Source organism: Macaca mulatta, chromosome 1 (genome assembly GCF_049350105.2).
Source record: "Macaca mulatta isolate MMU2019108-1 chromosome 1, T2T-MMU8v2.0, whole genome shotgun sequence".
NCBI lineage: Eukaryota > Metazoa > Chordata > Mammalia > Primates > Cercopithecidae > Macaca > Macaca mulatta.
Window position 1 is genome coordinate 232,123,386 of NC_133406.1, and position 16,011 is coordinate 232,139,396.

The 16,011-nt window shown below is 42.3% G+C and overlaps 1 protein-coding gene across 17 annotated transcripts in view; it reads left to right on the plus strand.

Annotated features, from left to right (window-relative positions):
• RERE (arginine-glutamic acid dipeptide repeats) overlaps positions 1-16,011 on the plus strand; it is a 469,651-nt gene that overhangs the window by 155,196 nt on the left and 298,444 nt on the right. For all 17 annotated transcript variants that reach the window (XR_013413051.1, XR_013413057.1, XM_077988803.1 and 14 more), the window contains 1 exon segment: positions 12,214-12,682. Coding sequence is in view for 15 of the 17 variants with exons in the window: in XM_077988803.1 (XP_077844929.1) it covers positions 12,358-12,682 (325 nt within the window). In the remaining 2 variants the exon portion in view is untranslated.

Genomic DNA, 16,011 nt, shown 5'->3' on the forward strand with positions numbered 1-16,011 from the left:
ACTTGCCAGTAAACAACAGAATTTTCAGGATACTTGCTCATGTTCTCCTAATTCACCCTCAAACATCTGTGGAATTACTGTTTCAAGTAATACTTTGAATTTGTCTAGTTTATTTCAGAGAACAAAGAACATGGCAGACTATAGTTTTTGTGATGGTGTTTTATGGATTGCATATTAGTGAAGCATAATTTCGCATGAAGCAACACAGATGCTTAACCCTTTGAAATCTCTGCAGTAGACAAATAACTTGTTTAAAGCAGTGGTTCTCAACTGTGGTCACATTTGCTCCCCAGGGGATATGTGGCAGTATCTGGAGATATTTTTATAGTTCTCATTGGGGCAGTGGAATCTGCCCCGGTGAGAACTACAAAATTGCGCTGTTGGAATCTATATGGGTTGAGGCCAGGAATGCTGCTAAATATCCTATAATGCACGGGATAGCCCCCCATAATAAAAAATTATCTGTTCCCAAATTTAGAGTGAGCAGTGCATTTCCCTAACCTGCTGAGTATAAAAGACACAACTGTTGGCAATGTACGAGCTAGCTGTATATAATTGAAAAAGCTTCACATTTACAAGTATATGAAAGTAGTTACTTGTATGAATGAGTTTGTGTGGGGTTTTTTTTTTTTTTTTTTGAGATGGAGTCGTGCTCTGTTGCCCAGGCTGGAGTGCAGTGGCGCCATCTTGTCTCACTGCAACCTTTGCCTCTCAGGTTCAAGCGATTCTTGGGCCGCAGCCTCCCAAGTAGCTGGAATTACAGGCACGTGCCACCATGCCCAGCTGATTTTTTTGTATTTTTAGTAGAGATGGGGTTTTGCCATGTGGGCCAGGCTGGTCTCAAATTCCTGACCTCAGGTGATCCTCCCGCCTCGGCCCCCCACCGAACATGCTGGGATTACAGGCATGAGCCACCACCCCCGGCTGAGTTTGTGTGTTTTTTAAAGACAGACAGGATTTTAAATTTTTATTGGAAACCTCCTGGGGCACCTCATCTTTGGGAATTTTTGCTTCAGATAATAAAGATTACATATTGTTTCTTACTTGGTTTTAATTGGGTTGTTAATTGTAGCCTTGAGTTTTGCTGTTCTGAGTACTTTTGCACCCTCTGCAGCGGTCTTGTGTTTTGTCATTAGTATGTCTTTTTGGAAGAAATTGAGGAGCCTTATTTATTAGTGTCTTTTAATCTTAGTTCTCTCAGTTTTTCCCCCAAAGCTCAAGGAGATGTGGAAGTGCTGCTATCAGCATTAGACCCAGTCCTCATTAAAGGGTTTATTCTGTGCTGTCTTCTCTCTGATACCACAGAGGCTGCTCTTTGAATTTGACCTGGGCATCCCATTGCAGTTATTCAGGTTCCTTAAATAAGCCGTATATTCTGAGAATGAGTATATAAACTCTTAGCAAGGTTGATAGAGTTTATTCATTAACCTCAGAGGTAGAGAATTGTGCAGGGGTATATGTAGCTATTTGCTTATGTGGTTGGTTTTGGTCAGGTGGAAGAACTTCACAACATGGAAAAACTCTCAATACCACGTAACTTTCAGATAAAAAGCTGTTTTATTTCTGTCTGAGTTTACAGATCTGCTGACTTCGTATTTCCGTGATATCTTGCAGCTTCATCCGCAATTCTCTGGCATATTTTGAAGTATTCTCTGCATCAGGTTACTGTTTATGAGAATGCCTTACTTCTTATTCAGTGAATACAAGTGTTAGAGTGACATTTTCCTTTCCAGAGCAAGAGCCATTACATCTTCTTTCCCAGGCATGTTGATATGAAAGGCAACAGGAAAGGAAAATTGATTTCCCTTTGGAAGCAAGTCGCCCAGCTGTAGGGTGCCTCTGGTTTTCCGCTGCATGCTGGCTGCAGCTGCTTCTCTTGGAGGCAGGACCAGCAGAGTAAGATGTTCATGTAGGTCTTCCACACGTGGACTGTCTCCTTGTATTCCTAAAGGAGGATGCTAGCACATTTTTTGGATACACAGTAAATGCAGAAATGGCACAGGCAAAAGTACTTGAGGTGCTTCGGTTCCTTACTTAGGCTTTCAGAGAACATGGATTTGAAAGTAAGCTTGTTTGGCCGACACTAACAACTCTTCTTGGTGGAAAACATCTCCTACTGCCAGATAAGATGAATGTTCCTAGACTGCTCTTTTCATCTCAATAGCCTGCAGCAGCACCTTTTTCACTTAACCTAATCTGTTGGATAACTTGGCTTTTAAGGCTATGTCATTTAAGGCAGGATGGCTTTGTGGTTAAGCGTGTAGGCTCTGGAGTCAGCTGCTTGGGTTCATATCCTAGGTCTCACACATAGTTGTGTGAGTTTGGTCAACTTGCTCAACCTCTCAGTGCTTACTGTTGCATTGATAAGATATACATAACAGTGGCACTGACTGAATAAGAGTATAGTTAGGATGATCATATAACCTGGCTTTCATATGTTTTTCCTGCGTAGTTATTTGTTGTGTCTTTTTCCGCTCTCAAATGTATCCAGTTTGGATCATAAATTACATTGTCACCTTTGTTATAGTGAAGATTAAATGAGTTAACATGTGTAAAGTACTTAGTGCATGTTAAGTGCCCAGTAAGTGTTAGCTGCTTTATTATTTTGGGGATGTTCCCTTATCCCTTCCACTTGCTCTACTTAAATTTACTTTGTACTCTGCTCTTTTTCCCCTGTAACTGCGATTTCACTGAACACTCTCTTAAGTGAAGTTCCTCCCACCTGGGCTGTCTTTCTCCTTCTCTTTGCGTCTCCTTATTCTACTCATGGTTTATGAACCAAATCAAGTATCTCTTCAGTTATTTATTCATGAAATATTTTCTCTCCCAAATAAAAGTCTCATCATAATGCCCTATATACTGATCCAACGTTTGTGTGAGAGGGTGGGAAGGAAGAAGAAGTAATTTATTATTTTTCTTTCTGTGCCAGGCAGTGAGTTAAGAATTGGAAATACAGCAAAGGACAAAAAACAGTCAAGAGTCAGTCCCTCATGGAACTTCTAGCTGGGAGGTGGAGATAGAAGCTAACCGAATTACACAAGTAAATGTAAAACTACAGTTGTGGAAAATGTTATGAAGGGAATTGAACCTGTTTTGGACAAGAAAGCTATCCTCAGGACATTGCTGTTGAGCTATGACTTGAAGGAAGGGTAGGAGGCACCTAGGCCAGATGAAGAGCATTACAAAGAGTGCGAAGGGCCGGGTGCGGTGGCTCAAGCCTGTAATCCCAGCACTTTGGGAGGCCGAGACGGGCAGATCACGAGGTCAGGAGATCGAGACCATCCTGGCTAACACGGTGAAACCCCGTCTCTACTAAAAATACAAAAAAAAAAAAAACTAGCCGGGCGAGGTGGCGGGCGCCTGTAGTCCCAGCTACTCGGGAGGCTGAGCCAGGAGAATGGCGTAAACCCAGGAGGCGGAGCTTGCAGTGAGCTGAGATCCGGCCACTGCACTCCAGCCTGGGTGACAGAGCGAGACTCCGTCTCAAAAAAAAAAAAAGAGTGCGAAGAACCTGAGCAAAGGAATCTGGGTAGGAAGGAGTATGGTGTGTTGTGTGACTGGGTGTAGACTGAAAGACAGTGCTGTGAGATGAAGCCAAAAAAGGATAAGCACCTTGTAGATCATGTTAAGGATGTGGATTTGTAATGTACCAAAGTGAGGAGTCCCGGAAGTATTGTAAAATGGGGATTGACATAATGTTATTAGCCTTTTTAAAGGAACACGCTGGCTGCAGTACAGGAAAATAATTGTAGGAGTTCAGAGGAGTGGATTTGAAGAGACTAATCAAGAACCTGATTCAAGTGGTCCAGCAAAGCCATACTAGTAGATTGAACTAAGATTTGTGATGTTGGAGGTGTTCGGAGGTACAAGTTCGAGAGAAATTCAATAAGGTAACAATAAGAGAATTTGTTGATGATGGGATGTAGGGATGAAAGAGGGGAGACAGGAGGATTGCTTGAGCCCAGGAGTTTTAAGACTAGCCTGGGCAACATAGTGAGACCCTGTCTCTAGAAAAAATTTTAAAAATTAGCCAGGCATGGTGGTGCACGCAGAGTATGCCTTTGGTTTGGACATGTTGAGGTACCTTTGAGATATCCAAGAAGAGACCCCAGGTGGACAGTTTTCACATGCATCTGAAGCTGAAGGGGAAATCCGGTAGGCCTGTGCATGTGTGGATCCTCCTGTGTGTCCTGGTATCTGATTGCCGGTGAATGCATTGTATATGAGATTGGCCAGGTAGAAAGTAGAGGATGAGAAAAGAAGGAGTGCCCCAACATAAATCCTACACTGGTTGGCCTAGCATAAGAAGTGGAGGGAGCAGTTAGATAGGCCCTGGAGAGGATCATGTCTAGAATGAAAGGAAAAGAGTACTTCCAGGAGGGTGTGTGGCCAGCCCCTGTCAGCTGTTACTGAATAATCCAATAATAACGAGGAAAATGCTCTCCTGAATTTGCTACAGAGAGGAAATTGCTTGAATGGGAGTTCCTTCATGGACTACGACATGGTAGACATGATCCTTGCCTTTGTGGACTTTGCAGCTAGTGGGGAAGTGATGTAAGTTAACAACTGATAACAGTAGTGGGATCAATGAGGGCCATTTTACAGGCAGGATCCGTGGGGCAAAGAGAAGGCTGGACTGTGGGTAGGTCTGGGAGGCCTCCTGGAGTTGGAGAGCAGAAATACTGGAGACTCTTGAGGGTCAGTAGAAGGTACACAGACAAAGGGGCGGGGAAGAGTATTCCCAGCAGTTGGGTTCTAGGGACTGAAGGAGTGTCTTGAGGCAGCAGGAGGAGCGTGCAGGAGGGGTGAAAATGGAAGCAGTAGGGGAGAGGTGAGGCTGGAGAGGTGAAGGGGCAGCCCCATAATCTTTGAAAAGGAATGGTGGGCATTGAATTGTATGCTTAAAATGGTGATTCATATGGAATGTGAATTATATCTCAATTGAGCTATTATTGAAAAAAAAGTGGTGGGATGTCAGATATGCTGGCTGGCTGGCCACACTGGAGAACAGATTGGGAGGAAGGCAAAGGCAAACAATGTTTTGTAGTCACAAAGACCTGTTAGAAAGCAATTGTATTCATCTGTGTGAGGGATGATGATGGCTTGAAGTAGGTAAGCTAAGATTCAGTTGGAGCAGTGGGTCCATTACAGAGGTGTTCAGGATGTGTCTGGTAGACTAAGTGCTAAGCAAAATGCCTAGAGTGTGGTCGGGCATTTGAAAAATATAAATATGTCTTACTGTGGTTGAGTGAGGAAGAATTAATTGGAGGACTTCACTCAATATATTTAGTCAAAAGTCAAGCATCCTAACAAGTAGCCTGGCTTGAGCAGTGGAGATGAGTAGAGCGTGAGGACTGGGAACTCAGGAGCGAGGGGCAGATTTCCATGGATAAGTCAGTTTTACATGACCCAAGAGGAGATATTTTTAATTTTTTTCTTCATTTGTAGTTAATTCTACATGATTTGTTTCTTAATCATGGAACTGGATAGATTTTTACCCCCCGCCCCCAAATAAGTTTCTTGAGGATAGGGCTGTTTTGGCTACCTTTATATCTTCCATAGCTTATTATCTACCATAGTAGATATAAATCATGACTGAAATAAATATATATTATTGATATTTTACATTTGTAAAGCACTTTGCAATCTATAAGTACAATGTAAATGTACTTATGTAAATATAGTATACTTATGTAATTCTCACCAGCAGCATTGTGAAATAGGTAGGTATTGTCCCCATTTACAGCAATGAAACCACACTCAGACAGGTAGAGTGATTTACCCAAGGCAGTAAAGCAAGCAGCAGTGCTAAGAACTTGGATCTTGGCTTGTCTGTCCTGGGTCCCTTCCTTAAGCTTAAGTACTGACGGGAAGTGGTTTTCTTTTTTTTTGTTTTTTAAGAGGGTCTCTCTCCCCTAGGCCAGAGTGCAGTGGTGGTGATCACAGCTCATTATAGCCTTGAACTCCTGGCCTCAAACAATCCTCCCACCTCCCACCTCAGCCTCCGGAGTAGCTAGGACTACAGGTCTGCACCACCATGCATAGCTAATTTTTAAATTTATTTTTCTTTTGTAAAGATGGGGTCTTGCTGTGTTTCCCAGGCTGGTCTCAAATGATTGCCTCCTTGCCTCAAATGATTTCCCCACTTTGTTATCCCACAGTGCTGGGATTATAGGCATGAGCAGCTGTACCCAGCCAGGAAGTGGTTCTCTTAAATCAGATTTGGACCATGAGCATGACTGAAATTTTCGTGCTTTATCTGAATTGGTTTTGAGAAGTAGTGTGAGGTGTTTGTGGGTGGTGTTGGCTTCATTTTGAAGAGGTAAGATGGTGTTTGTGGAGGCTGAAGTAACCTTAAATGAAGAGTAATTCTGTATATTGACTCTTGAAAGCTTTGATCCTTTCCCCTAGATTAAGTGGGGAATCTCATAGGGTCCAAAAACTGTAAGGAATCTGACCTTCAACTAAATAGGTGAAGCTGCTATTATCTGGGCTTTGGCAACTGCCCACATTTTCTTACTTAAGATGAAATGATGATGTATAATCTTCTAATCAGGAAATGATTGAGAGGAATATACCTAAAAAGAGTCCTAAGGGTACTGCCTTTGGAAATGTATAACTCGTAAGTGTATTTTGAATATCCTCTGCACTCAAGTGTGAGCAAAAAATGTTTTTATGAGTTTTAAAATTTTTGTCAAAAAATTGCACTCACTTCCTGGGTGATCTCATTCAGTCTCATGGCTTTAAAAACTAAATTATTATCTCCAGCCTGGACCTCTGCCGACATAGACTCTACGTGATTTTCTAGGCTTCTCAAGCTTAACACATTCAAAGCCAAACTCCTGGTCTCCCCTTGAAACTCAAATAGCAGCTTCATCGGTCCAGGCCAGATTCCTTTTTCTTTTTTCCCTCTCACTCTCACCCTCACTTCAAAAGTTTATCAGCACATCATATTTATTTGACTCTTATCTATAAAACATGTAAAACATGAGACTTTTCCCCTTCTCTGCTGCTACTACCCTAGCCCTTCCCAGCTGCTGCTTGTCTTCCCTGGGTGATTGTGCCCCCCTGCGCCCCTTGAGGTTGTTCTCAGCGGCCAGAGTGATCTCTGGTAAACAGAAGTCAGATCATGCCTTTCTTTGCTACTCACATCCCTGCTGAAGTGTCATTCGAGTAACTTCATTTCACTTGAGTAAAAGCCAGAGAGAGACCTTTTCCTGGCCCACAAGGCCTGCCAGGATCCAGGTCCTCCTCCCGCTGCCTCTTCACCTCTGAACTCATCTCTGACCCCTCTCCCCCTTCTTGTGCTACTCCTGCCCCTCTGGCCTCCTGTGTCTTGAGTGGGCCTGGCTGGTTCCTGCTTCTGGACCTTGGCACTTCTTTCCCCTCTTCAGGAATCACCTCCCTTCATGTGTCCTTGGCTTTCTCTCTAATGCACCTAGTCAGGGTCAAAGCCCCTTCAGAGAGGGCTTCCCTGAACATCTTGTTTAAAATTGCAGTCCTGCCATGCTGTCTGTCCCCCTTAGATTTCCCACGTAAGATCTTCTCATTAGGTATGGTGCCTTTTGTTGATGGTCTCTCTCCACTGCTGAGCACATAAGCTCAGGATAAGGGCAGGGGTTTTGTGTTGATTTTTCTGCTGTTTACCAACACCTGGAGCAGTAAGTAGCACATAATAGGCATTCAGTGACATTTGTTCACTGAGTAGCTGAAGCTTGTTGTAAATCTGAAATGTGTTCTAGATTAGCTTTTCCTCCTTTTCTTATTTAAAGTATGTTATAATGTGTTTCCTGTTTCACTGGGTTGGGTAGTGATTGACACAGATATTTTCAATGTTTTTGGCTTTCTGACTGGAGAAAAATAGCTTTGAGGGCAGAGTGAGTGTGTTTCTTAAATCTGTCTATGTGAATCAACAGCATGGATGAGTGTAGGAGAAGTTGGTGCCTGTGAAGAGCTGGAGACCCTGGCAGCACAGGCAGCAGGAGTTCCTGTGCAGGCCAGATAGGGTTGAGCTTTGAGACAGCTGCGCTGGCATCCTACTTCATGCCCACTGGCTGCGTTCTGGAGACTGTAAAGTGAGGATGACAACTTCTGTCCAGTTCACTTCATGAGTTGAAAGAATCAAATGAGGAACTTGCTCTGTAAACCTCATGTTGCTATAATAAAGATGCTGTTGTTGTATTGTCTACTTTGTAGATCATTTCTAGCAAATCGAAGTGACAGCTCTCCTTCTCAGTGCCATCTGGTTCCTCTCTGGGTCCCTTTCTTTAGCTGTCACATCATTGGTATGTGTTGATCACTGTACACTAAGGCTCAGAAGAATTATGATTTGTATGTTAAACGCAGAGGAAAAAAATATATTCCCATTGAGCTGTATTTTAGAGCCAAATATAAATGGTAATTGGATTGACTTTTGCTTATTGTTCATACTTATCTGAAAGTTGGTTATATAAATATATCAATATATAAATGATATGGTATTCATATAATTTAATATATTAATAATACAACATACAGATAATGTAATATGTAAATAGATCCAACTTTCAGATAACTCAACATTTATTTTATAAATATACACATATACTGGATTTCATTTTATAGACATCTTTATTGTTTCTTGAATTTTTAACTTTCTTGCTCACTTTTGGCAGAAACAACTCTATTTTCTTTGTAAATAGAAACAGTGTATGATTTTGTAGTGAGTAGTGTTGAATGTACAGTTTGGACTTACTATTTTTTCTCTCTGAGTACTGAAAAAATGTTTTCTACACAGTTTTCTGGAGCAGTTATCTTGTTAACCCCAGGGAGAATGATTTTTTTTCTTAAAGTCATCAGAAGTGTTTCTGTCCGAAACTGCAATTGCAGTGGAGGGGTTTTCTGCCCAAGCTTTTCATTCTTTTTGGACTCCCAATAGACATTGATGGGTTTTCAGGGTCAAAGAGGGACATTTTAACAGCTAACGGTGTTAGCTGATAGTTTTTTTTTGTTGTTTGATTTTTGTTTTGAGACGAAGTCTCGCTCTGTCTCCCAGGCTGGAATGCGATGGTACGATCTCAGTTCATTGCAGCCTCCACTTCCTGGGTTCAAACGATTCTCCTGCCTCAGCCTCCCAAGTAGCTGGGATTACAGGCGCCCACCACCGCACCCGGTTAATTTTTGTATTTTTAGTAGAGACAGAGTTTTGCCATGTTGGCCAGGCTGGCTTTGAACTCCTGACCTCAGGTGGTCTGCCCGCCTCGGCCTCCCAAAGTTCTGGGATGACAGGCATGAGCCACTGCCCCCGGCCTGATAGTTTTCTTTCTTTCGTGATTGGTTCGTTCGTGCTCTAAACTTAAGACTCGTCGAGAAAGTAGTACGTCTCTGTATTTTCAGTTGCTAGCACTAGTAGCCTACCAGGACTTGGGGGTTTATGAATATCCATTTAGCAGATGGTTCATCTGGGCAAAATGTTGTAGGCAGTAATAATTTTTCCTTTTCTTGAAATATGTTTAGAAAATAGAAATCCTATTTGAAAGCATGTGTCTTACATAAGAAGGAAGTAATTTAGTTTTGTGCTACATGCGTTCCTTCTTCTAATGTAACTTCTGATGCATGATTGCTCCTTCATCACCTGTCTCCTGAAGACTGTTAATACTTTCTATTTTGCTGAATGTCTAAGGATATTTTGAGAGGCTTATGAGGAGGTCTTTTCCCATGTGAGATTTGACCTAAGAGCTCTGCAGAGAATATATGGTAATTGTTATGGTTTTAGCATGACCAAAGAGAATTTTCTTTTTTCTTTTCTTTTCTTTTTCTTTCTTTCTTTTTTTTTTTTTTTTTTTTTTTTGAGACGGAGTCTCGCTCTGTCGCCCAGGCTGGAGTGCAGTGGCCGGATCTCAGCTCACTGCAAGCTCCGCCTCCTGGGTTTACGCCATTCTCCTGGCTCAGCCTCCCGAGTAGCTGGGACTACAGGCGCCCGCCACCTCGCCCGGCTAGTTTTTTTGTATTTTTAGTAGAGACGGGGTTTCACCGTGTTAGCCAGGATGGTCTCGATCTCCTGACCTCGGGATCCGCCCGTCTCGGCCTCCCAAAGTGCTGGGATTACAGGCTTGAGCCACCGCGCCCGGCCTTCTTTTTCTTTTTCTTTTTCTTTTGAGATGGAGTCTCTCTCTGTCGCCCAGACTGGAGTCCAGTGGTGCAATCTCGGCTCATTGCAACCTCTGCTGCCTGGGTTCAAGCGCTTCTCCTGCCTCAGCCTCCCTAGTAGCTGGGACTACAGGTGCCCACCACCATGCCCGGCTAATTTTTTGTATTTTTAGTAGAGAAGGGGTTTCACCGTGTTAGCCAGGATGGTCTCGATCTCCTGACCTTGTGATCCGCCCACTTCAGCATCCCAGAGTGCTGGGATTACAGGCGTGAGCCACCGCGCCCGGCTGACCAAAGAGAATGTTTTCTGCATCTGAAGCATGTAACTGCAAACTGATTTGTTTATGGTTGTTGTTAAGAGGACCAATCTTTTGTTTGTTTGTATGGACTATTTCCTTTCTTGCTATAGGTGCATGAGAAACAGAAACTTCTTAGATTTATCAGTTGCCTCTTTTTGTTGCATTTGAACGTTGAGAACAAGGACCATGAGTTTTCTCCTCCATTGTGGTTTTAGTTCTAACAGCTGGCACATAGGATTTAGTAAAGATTTGTTGAATAACTGAGATAATAGGGTATTGGGGAAGATCATAAGAAAAACACAAAAGATAAATTATTTATTTATAAATTTATTGTTAGGTCTATTCTAAAACTGACTTATAAAGAAAAAAATTTTTCCTGCTATAAAATATCTGTAAGAACGGTGTTGGGTTGGAGTTTGAAATTCACTTTTCCCATTGCAGACTCTTAAAAATCTCGGATTTTTCTTCTTGGGTTTCTTTTTGGGGAGGACTTTATTAGGAATACCATTTATAGTAGAAATTTGGAAGACTGTAAAAACCACTTAATAGTCCCTAAAGATGGAAGGTTGTTTCTGGGAGCTGTTATGTTTTGTTAAGGCAGAGATAATACATTTTCTCTCTCTCTCTCTCTCTCTCTCTCTCTCTCTCTCTCTCTCTCTCTCTCTCTCTCTCTCCCCCTCTCCCCCTCCCCCCCCCCTTTCTTTCTTTTTTGAGACGGAGTCTGTCTCTCAGACTGGAGTGCAGTGGCGTGGTCTTGGCTCACTACAACCTCTCCCTCCTAGGTTCAAGTGATTCTTCTACCTCAGCCTCCCAAGTAGCTGGGACTATAGGCATGTGCCACCATGCCCAGCTACTTTTTTGTGTTTGGTGGAGACGGGGTTTCACCACGTTGGCCAGGCTGGTCTTGAACTTCTGACCTCACGTGATCCCCCTGCCTTGGCCTCCCAAAGTGCTGGGATTACGGGTGTGAGTCACCACGCCTGGCCAGTAATACATCTTTAGAGACATCATTTTCCTTGGAACATAACTGAAAACAGTAGGATGATAAGATGTGTAAAATGTAGCTGAAGGTGGAAAAATCTTGCTCTGAAGCTCTCACTTTCATTTGAGTTAAATATTATTTTTATTCTTGAAGGAAGTTCTGGGAGTTTGTAGAAGTAGCCAGAAAATATGTTTAGAATATAGTGTCCTATGAGAGATCCTGAGACATTTTTGACAGCGCTACAAACTAGTACTCTTTTTTTCAGGTGGAAATATTTTATTTTATGGTGGAGATGGGATCTTACTTTGTTGCCAAGGTTGGTCGTGAATTCCTGACTTCAAGCAGTCCTTCTGGCTTGGCATCCCAAAGTGCTGGGATTACAGGCATGAGCCACAGTGCCTGGCCTGGAAATAATTTTTACTACAGATTCTTTTCTCTTTAAATTAATATTATGGGTTATGAAGCTCCTTTTGTATGATAATACCCATTATATGTTGTCTACCAGGGTACCTCTTTGCTTTTTCTTTCAGAAGGAGAAAACATGTAAGGTAGAGGAAGTATAGTTTACTCTGATGCATTCAGACGGTTTTTATTATTGGCGTGGTAGAAAACCGCAAACCATTTGCTGAGACCGAAAACTGCATATTTAAAATTTTAACACTTATCTTAATTTTTCTCCTGTGGCTTGTGTGAAGTTTTTAGGTGTAAAGCATGAATAAGTAAGAGATTCATTTAACAAAACATTATTTTAGGAAAGAAATATGAAAAAACGTTAAAGTAAAACCATTCTTTTTTCTCTCCTAGCATTTTTGAAACGTTGGGGTTGTTGGAGTGGTTGGATTTTCCCTGGAATTGAGTGAGAAATTCAGAAGACTGAAGCCCAGGCTTACTGTCTACCTTTCACGGAGGCCTAGCCGTGAGAGGACAGAAGAAGGCACGTGGCGAATCATGACAGCGGACAAAGACAAAGACAAAGAGAAAGAGAAGGACCGGGACCGAGACCGGGACCGAGAGAGAGAGAAAAGGGACAAAGCAAGAGAGAGTGAGAATTCAAGGCCACGCCGGAGCTGTACCTTGGAAGGAGGAGCCAAGAATTACGCTGAGAGTGATCACAGTGAAGACGAGGACAATGACAACAATAGTGCCACCGCAGAGGAGTCCACGAAGAAGAACAAGAAGAAACCACCGAAAAAAAAGTCCCGTTATGAAAGGACAGATACCGGCGAGATAACATCCTACATCACTGAAGACGATGTTGTCTACAGACCAGGAGGTAAGGAGTGCTACGTTTGGGTCTTGCCAGTGTTTGCAGTGGGGCAGTGATCTTAGCATTATGGTGAAATAAATACGCTTTGTACACTTTAAGGAAGGCTTGGAATCCAGAAGAGTAGGAAACTTAATTTGGTAAACATGTGACCCACTTTTGGTCAGTTAGTAAACCCACTTCTTGCTTGTGTCTGCCTTAATTTGGTCTTGTGTCCTGGTTTATGCATTCATGAGTTCTTTCCTTATTTTCCTATGCTGCTTGTTCTCTAACTTGACCATCTGCTTAGTATTTTTTTGTCTTTTGAATTCATCCTTGCTTTTTAATCTTCAATCATAAATTAGACTGTGGTGACCCTGCAGAATTGACTGCTTGGTGGAGCCAAGTAAACCTTAAGATTCTTGGAAACAGGAAATTTTACCTTGGGACAGGATTGACCAGACTTTAGAGAGGTACTTTTAAAAAATGGCCTTTAGAAGGCTGGGCGTGGTGGCTCACGCCTGCAATTCTAGCATGTTGGGAGACTGAGGCGGGTGGATGACCCGAGGTCAGGAGTTCGAGACCAGCCTGACCAACATGATGAAACCCTGTCTCTACTAAAAATACAAAAATTAGCTGGGCTCGGTGGTGTGCACCTCTAATCCCAGCTACTTGGGAGGCTGAGACAGGAGAATTGCTTGAACTCAGGAGGCAGAGGTTGCAGTGAGCCAAGATCGTGCCACTGCACTCCAGCCTGGGCGACAGAGCGAGTCTCTGTCTCCAAAAAAAAAAAAAAAAAGCCTGAAGATCAGAGGTTTATTGCTCCTTCTAACTTCCTTTTCCAAAAATTTGAGCTTCAGGCTCTCTAATCAACGATAATAGAAGAAGTCATCTTACCTGCTTGGTTTTCCAGAAAATGTATTATGGTCATGCCAGTGTATTGTTGGCTTATAGTGTTGTTCAAAAAAAGACTCAACTTTTAGATGAGATCAGGGAAACAAGTGAGTCAAAACCTACTGAATACTAGCAAAGCCTTTCCTTTTCATTTGATGTATTGTGTATATTAAAACACCTTTTTTAGACTGGGCACAGTGTAATCCCACTACTTTGGGAGGCCGAGACAGAAGGATTGCTTGAGCCCAGGACTTCAAGACCAGCCTGGGCAACACAGTGAGACCCCATCTCTAAAAAAAATTCTTACAAATTAGCTGGGCGTGGTGGCACACACTTGTAGTCCCAGCTACTCAGGAGGCTGAGGCAGGAGGATCGCTTGAGTCTGGGAGGTCAAGGCTATAGTGAGCCATGATTGCATCACTGCATTCTAGCCTGGGTGACATAGTAAGACCCTGTCTCAAAAAAAAGAAGATACTTTTCTTACAGAAGCCAGTAAAACCTAGGTGAAATCATTTTGTTTGAGTTGCTTTTACTGTTGAAGAGTGACATGAATTTCGTATGAGATGTAATTAGCAGATTAAAGCTGCCCATTTTTATGTTTTTCTGAGAAAGAGATTAAAATACTTCACTGTGTTATGTCCATAATCTGGAACAATCATTTTACTGAGGAATGCTGTTACTGTTCTGAACTTCACATCAAGTTCCAGATTTTCATTCTCCCACATAGGAGTTTTTTAAATTTCAAAAGATGTCAGTGGGGCTGAGCGCGGTGGCTCAGGACTGTAATCCCAGCACTTTGAGATGCTGAGACAGGAGGATTGCTTGAGCAATGTGGAGACCAGCCTGGACAACATAGTGAGACTGTTATCTCTACAAAACAGCAAAATATTAGCTGGGAGTGTGATGAGCCTGTAGTCCCAGCTACTCAGGAGGCTGAGGTAGGAGAATCTCTTGAGCTCAGGAGGGCAAGGCTGCAGTAAGCCCTGTTCACATCATAGCACTCCAGCCTGTGCAGCAGAGCAAAACCCTGTCTCCAGCCGCCTTCTCCCCCCACCCCACCAAAAAAAAAAAAAAAAAAAAGTCAGTGTTAGAACTTAATACAGACAAATTTGTATTCACAACTACAATTTCTTGGTTGAAGATTAACTGAGACGGTGTTTGTGTGATATAAATTTATCAGAGTGGAGGTTTTAGAGCAGTTAGAAATCTGCTGTAAGGATTAAATGATGTGTGTGGGGGTTACAGTACTGTCTGTATTTATATTTGATTTAGACTCAGCTATTAGGCAATAAGAATTTCTTAGTGACTGAAGAATCTCTCAGAGTTACCACAGATTGCTTGTTTAGGGCATACGCACACCTAAATCATGGGAAAGGAGCAGAATGTGTTAACCCTGTTAGATATAGATTACATTATGATAACTTCAATATAAGGAAAGATTTATTTATTATCCTTTCTCTTGATAACAATTTAATTGTAATGAAGTTTGGATCATTGTCAAAAGGCAGGCTGCTTTGTGCAGTATTGAATGCTAAATAACCTTTCTCAACATTTACAATATATGGAATGTTACTCTGGTGTCAGTGGGGACATTTCACCAAAAATAGTAGTCAAATATGTGTGGAAAATGCTGCCTGTACAGTCTGAGAGAGTCAGAATTAGTGACTCTTAGAAGCCCCACAGTTTAGGAAACCTCTTTAACATGAAAAATACCTGCTATTTTTCCCATTTATGGGACTGTGGCACCATGTTTCTGCTGAGTATCTTCCTAAAAATACAAATCAACCAAAAACAGTCTTGGATCTGGGCACAGTGGCATGTACTTGTAGTCTCAGCTACTTGTGAGATTGAAGTGGGAGGATCTCTTGAGCACAGGAGGTCAAGGCTGCAGTGCTCTATGACTGTAGTGAAATTTTTACAAATTAGCTGGATGTGGTGAACTATGATTATAGGAAGTCCTCCTGATATGGTTTGGCTCTGTGTCCACACCAAATGTCACCTTGAATTGTAGTAATCCCCACATGTCAAGGTCAGGACCAGGTGGAGATAATTGAATCATAGGGACAGTTTACCCATCATGTTGTTGTGATAGTGAGTGTGTTCTCACGGGATCTGATGGTTTTATAAGGGGCCTTTCCACCTTTGCTCAGCACTTCTCTCTCTTGTGGTCATGTGAGAAGGATGTGTTTGTTTCCCTTTCCACCATAATTGTAAGCTTCCTAAGGCCTCCCCAGCCCTGTGGAACTGTGAGTCAATTAAACCTCTGTCCTTTATAAATAACCCAGTCTGAGGCAGTTCTTTATAGCAGCGTGAGAACGGACTAATACACCTCCCTTCTTGAGTCTGGAAGAATATGTGTAGGGAGATTGCTAAGGACTTATTTACAGAATGGTTCTTAAAGTGCTTGAGCAAGAACTATGTATTTATGGAGGCTGATAGTGTTTCAGTGAATCTGAAGACCTCTG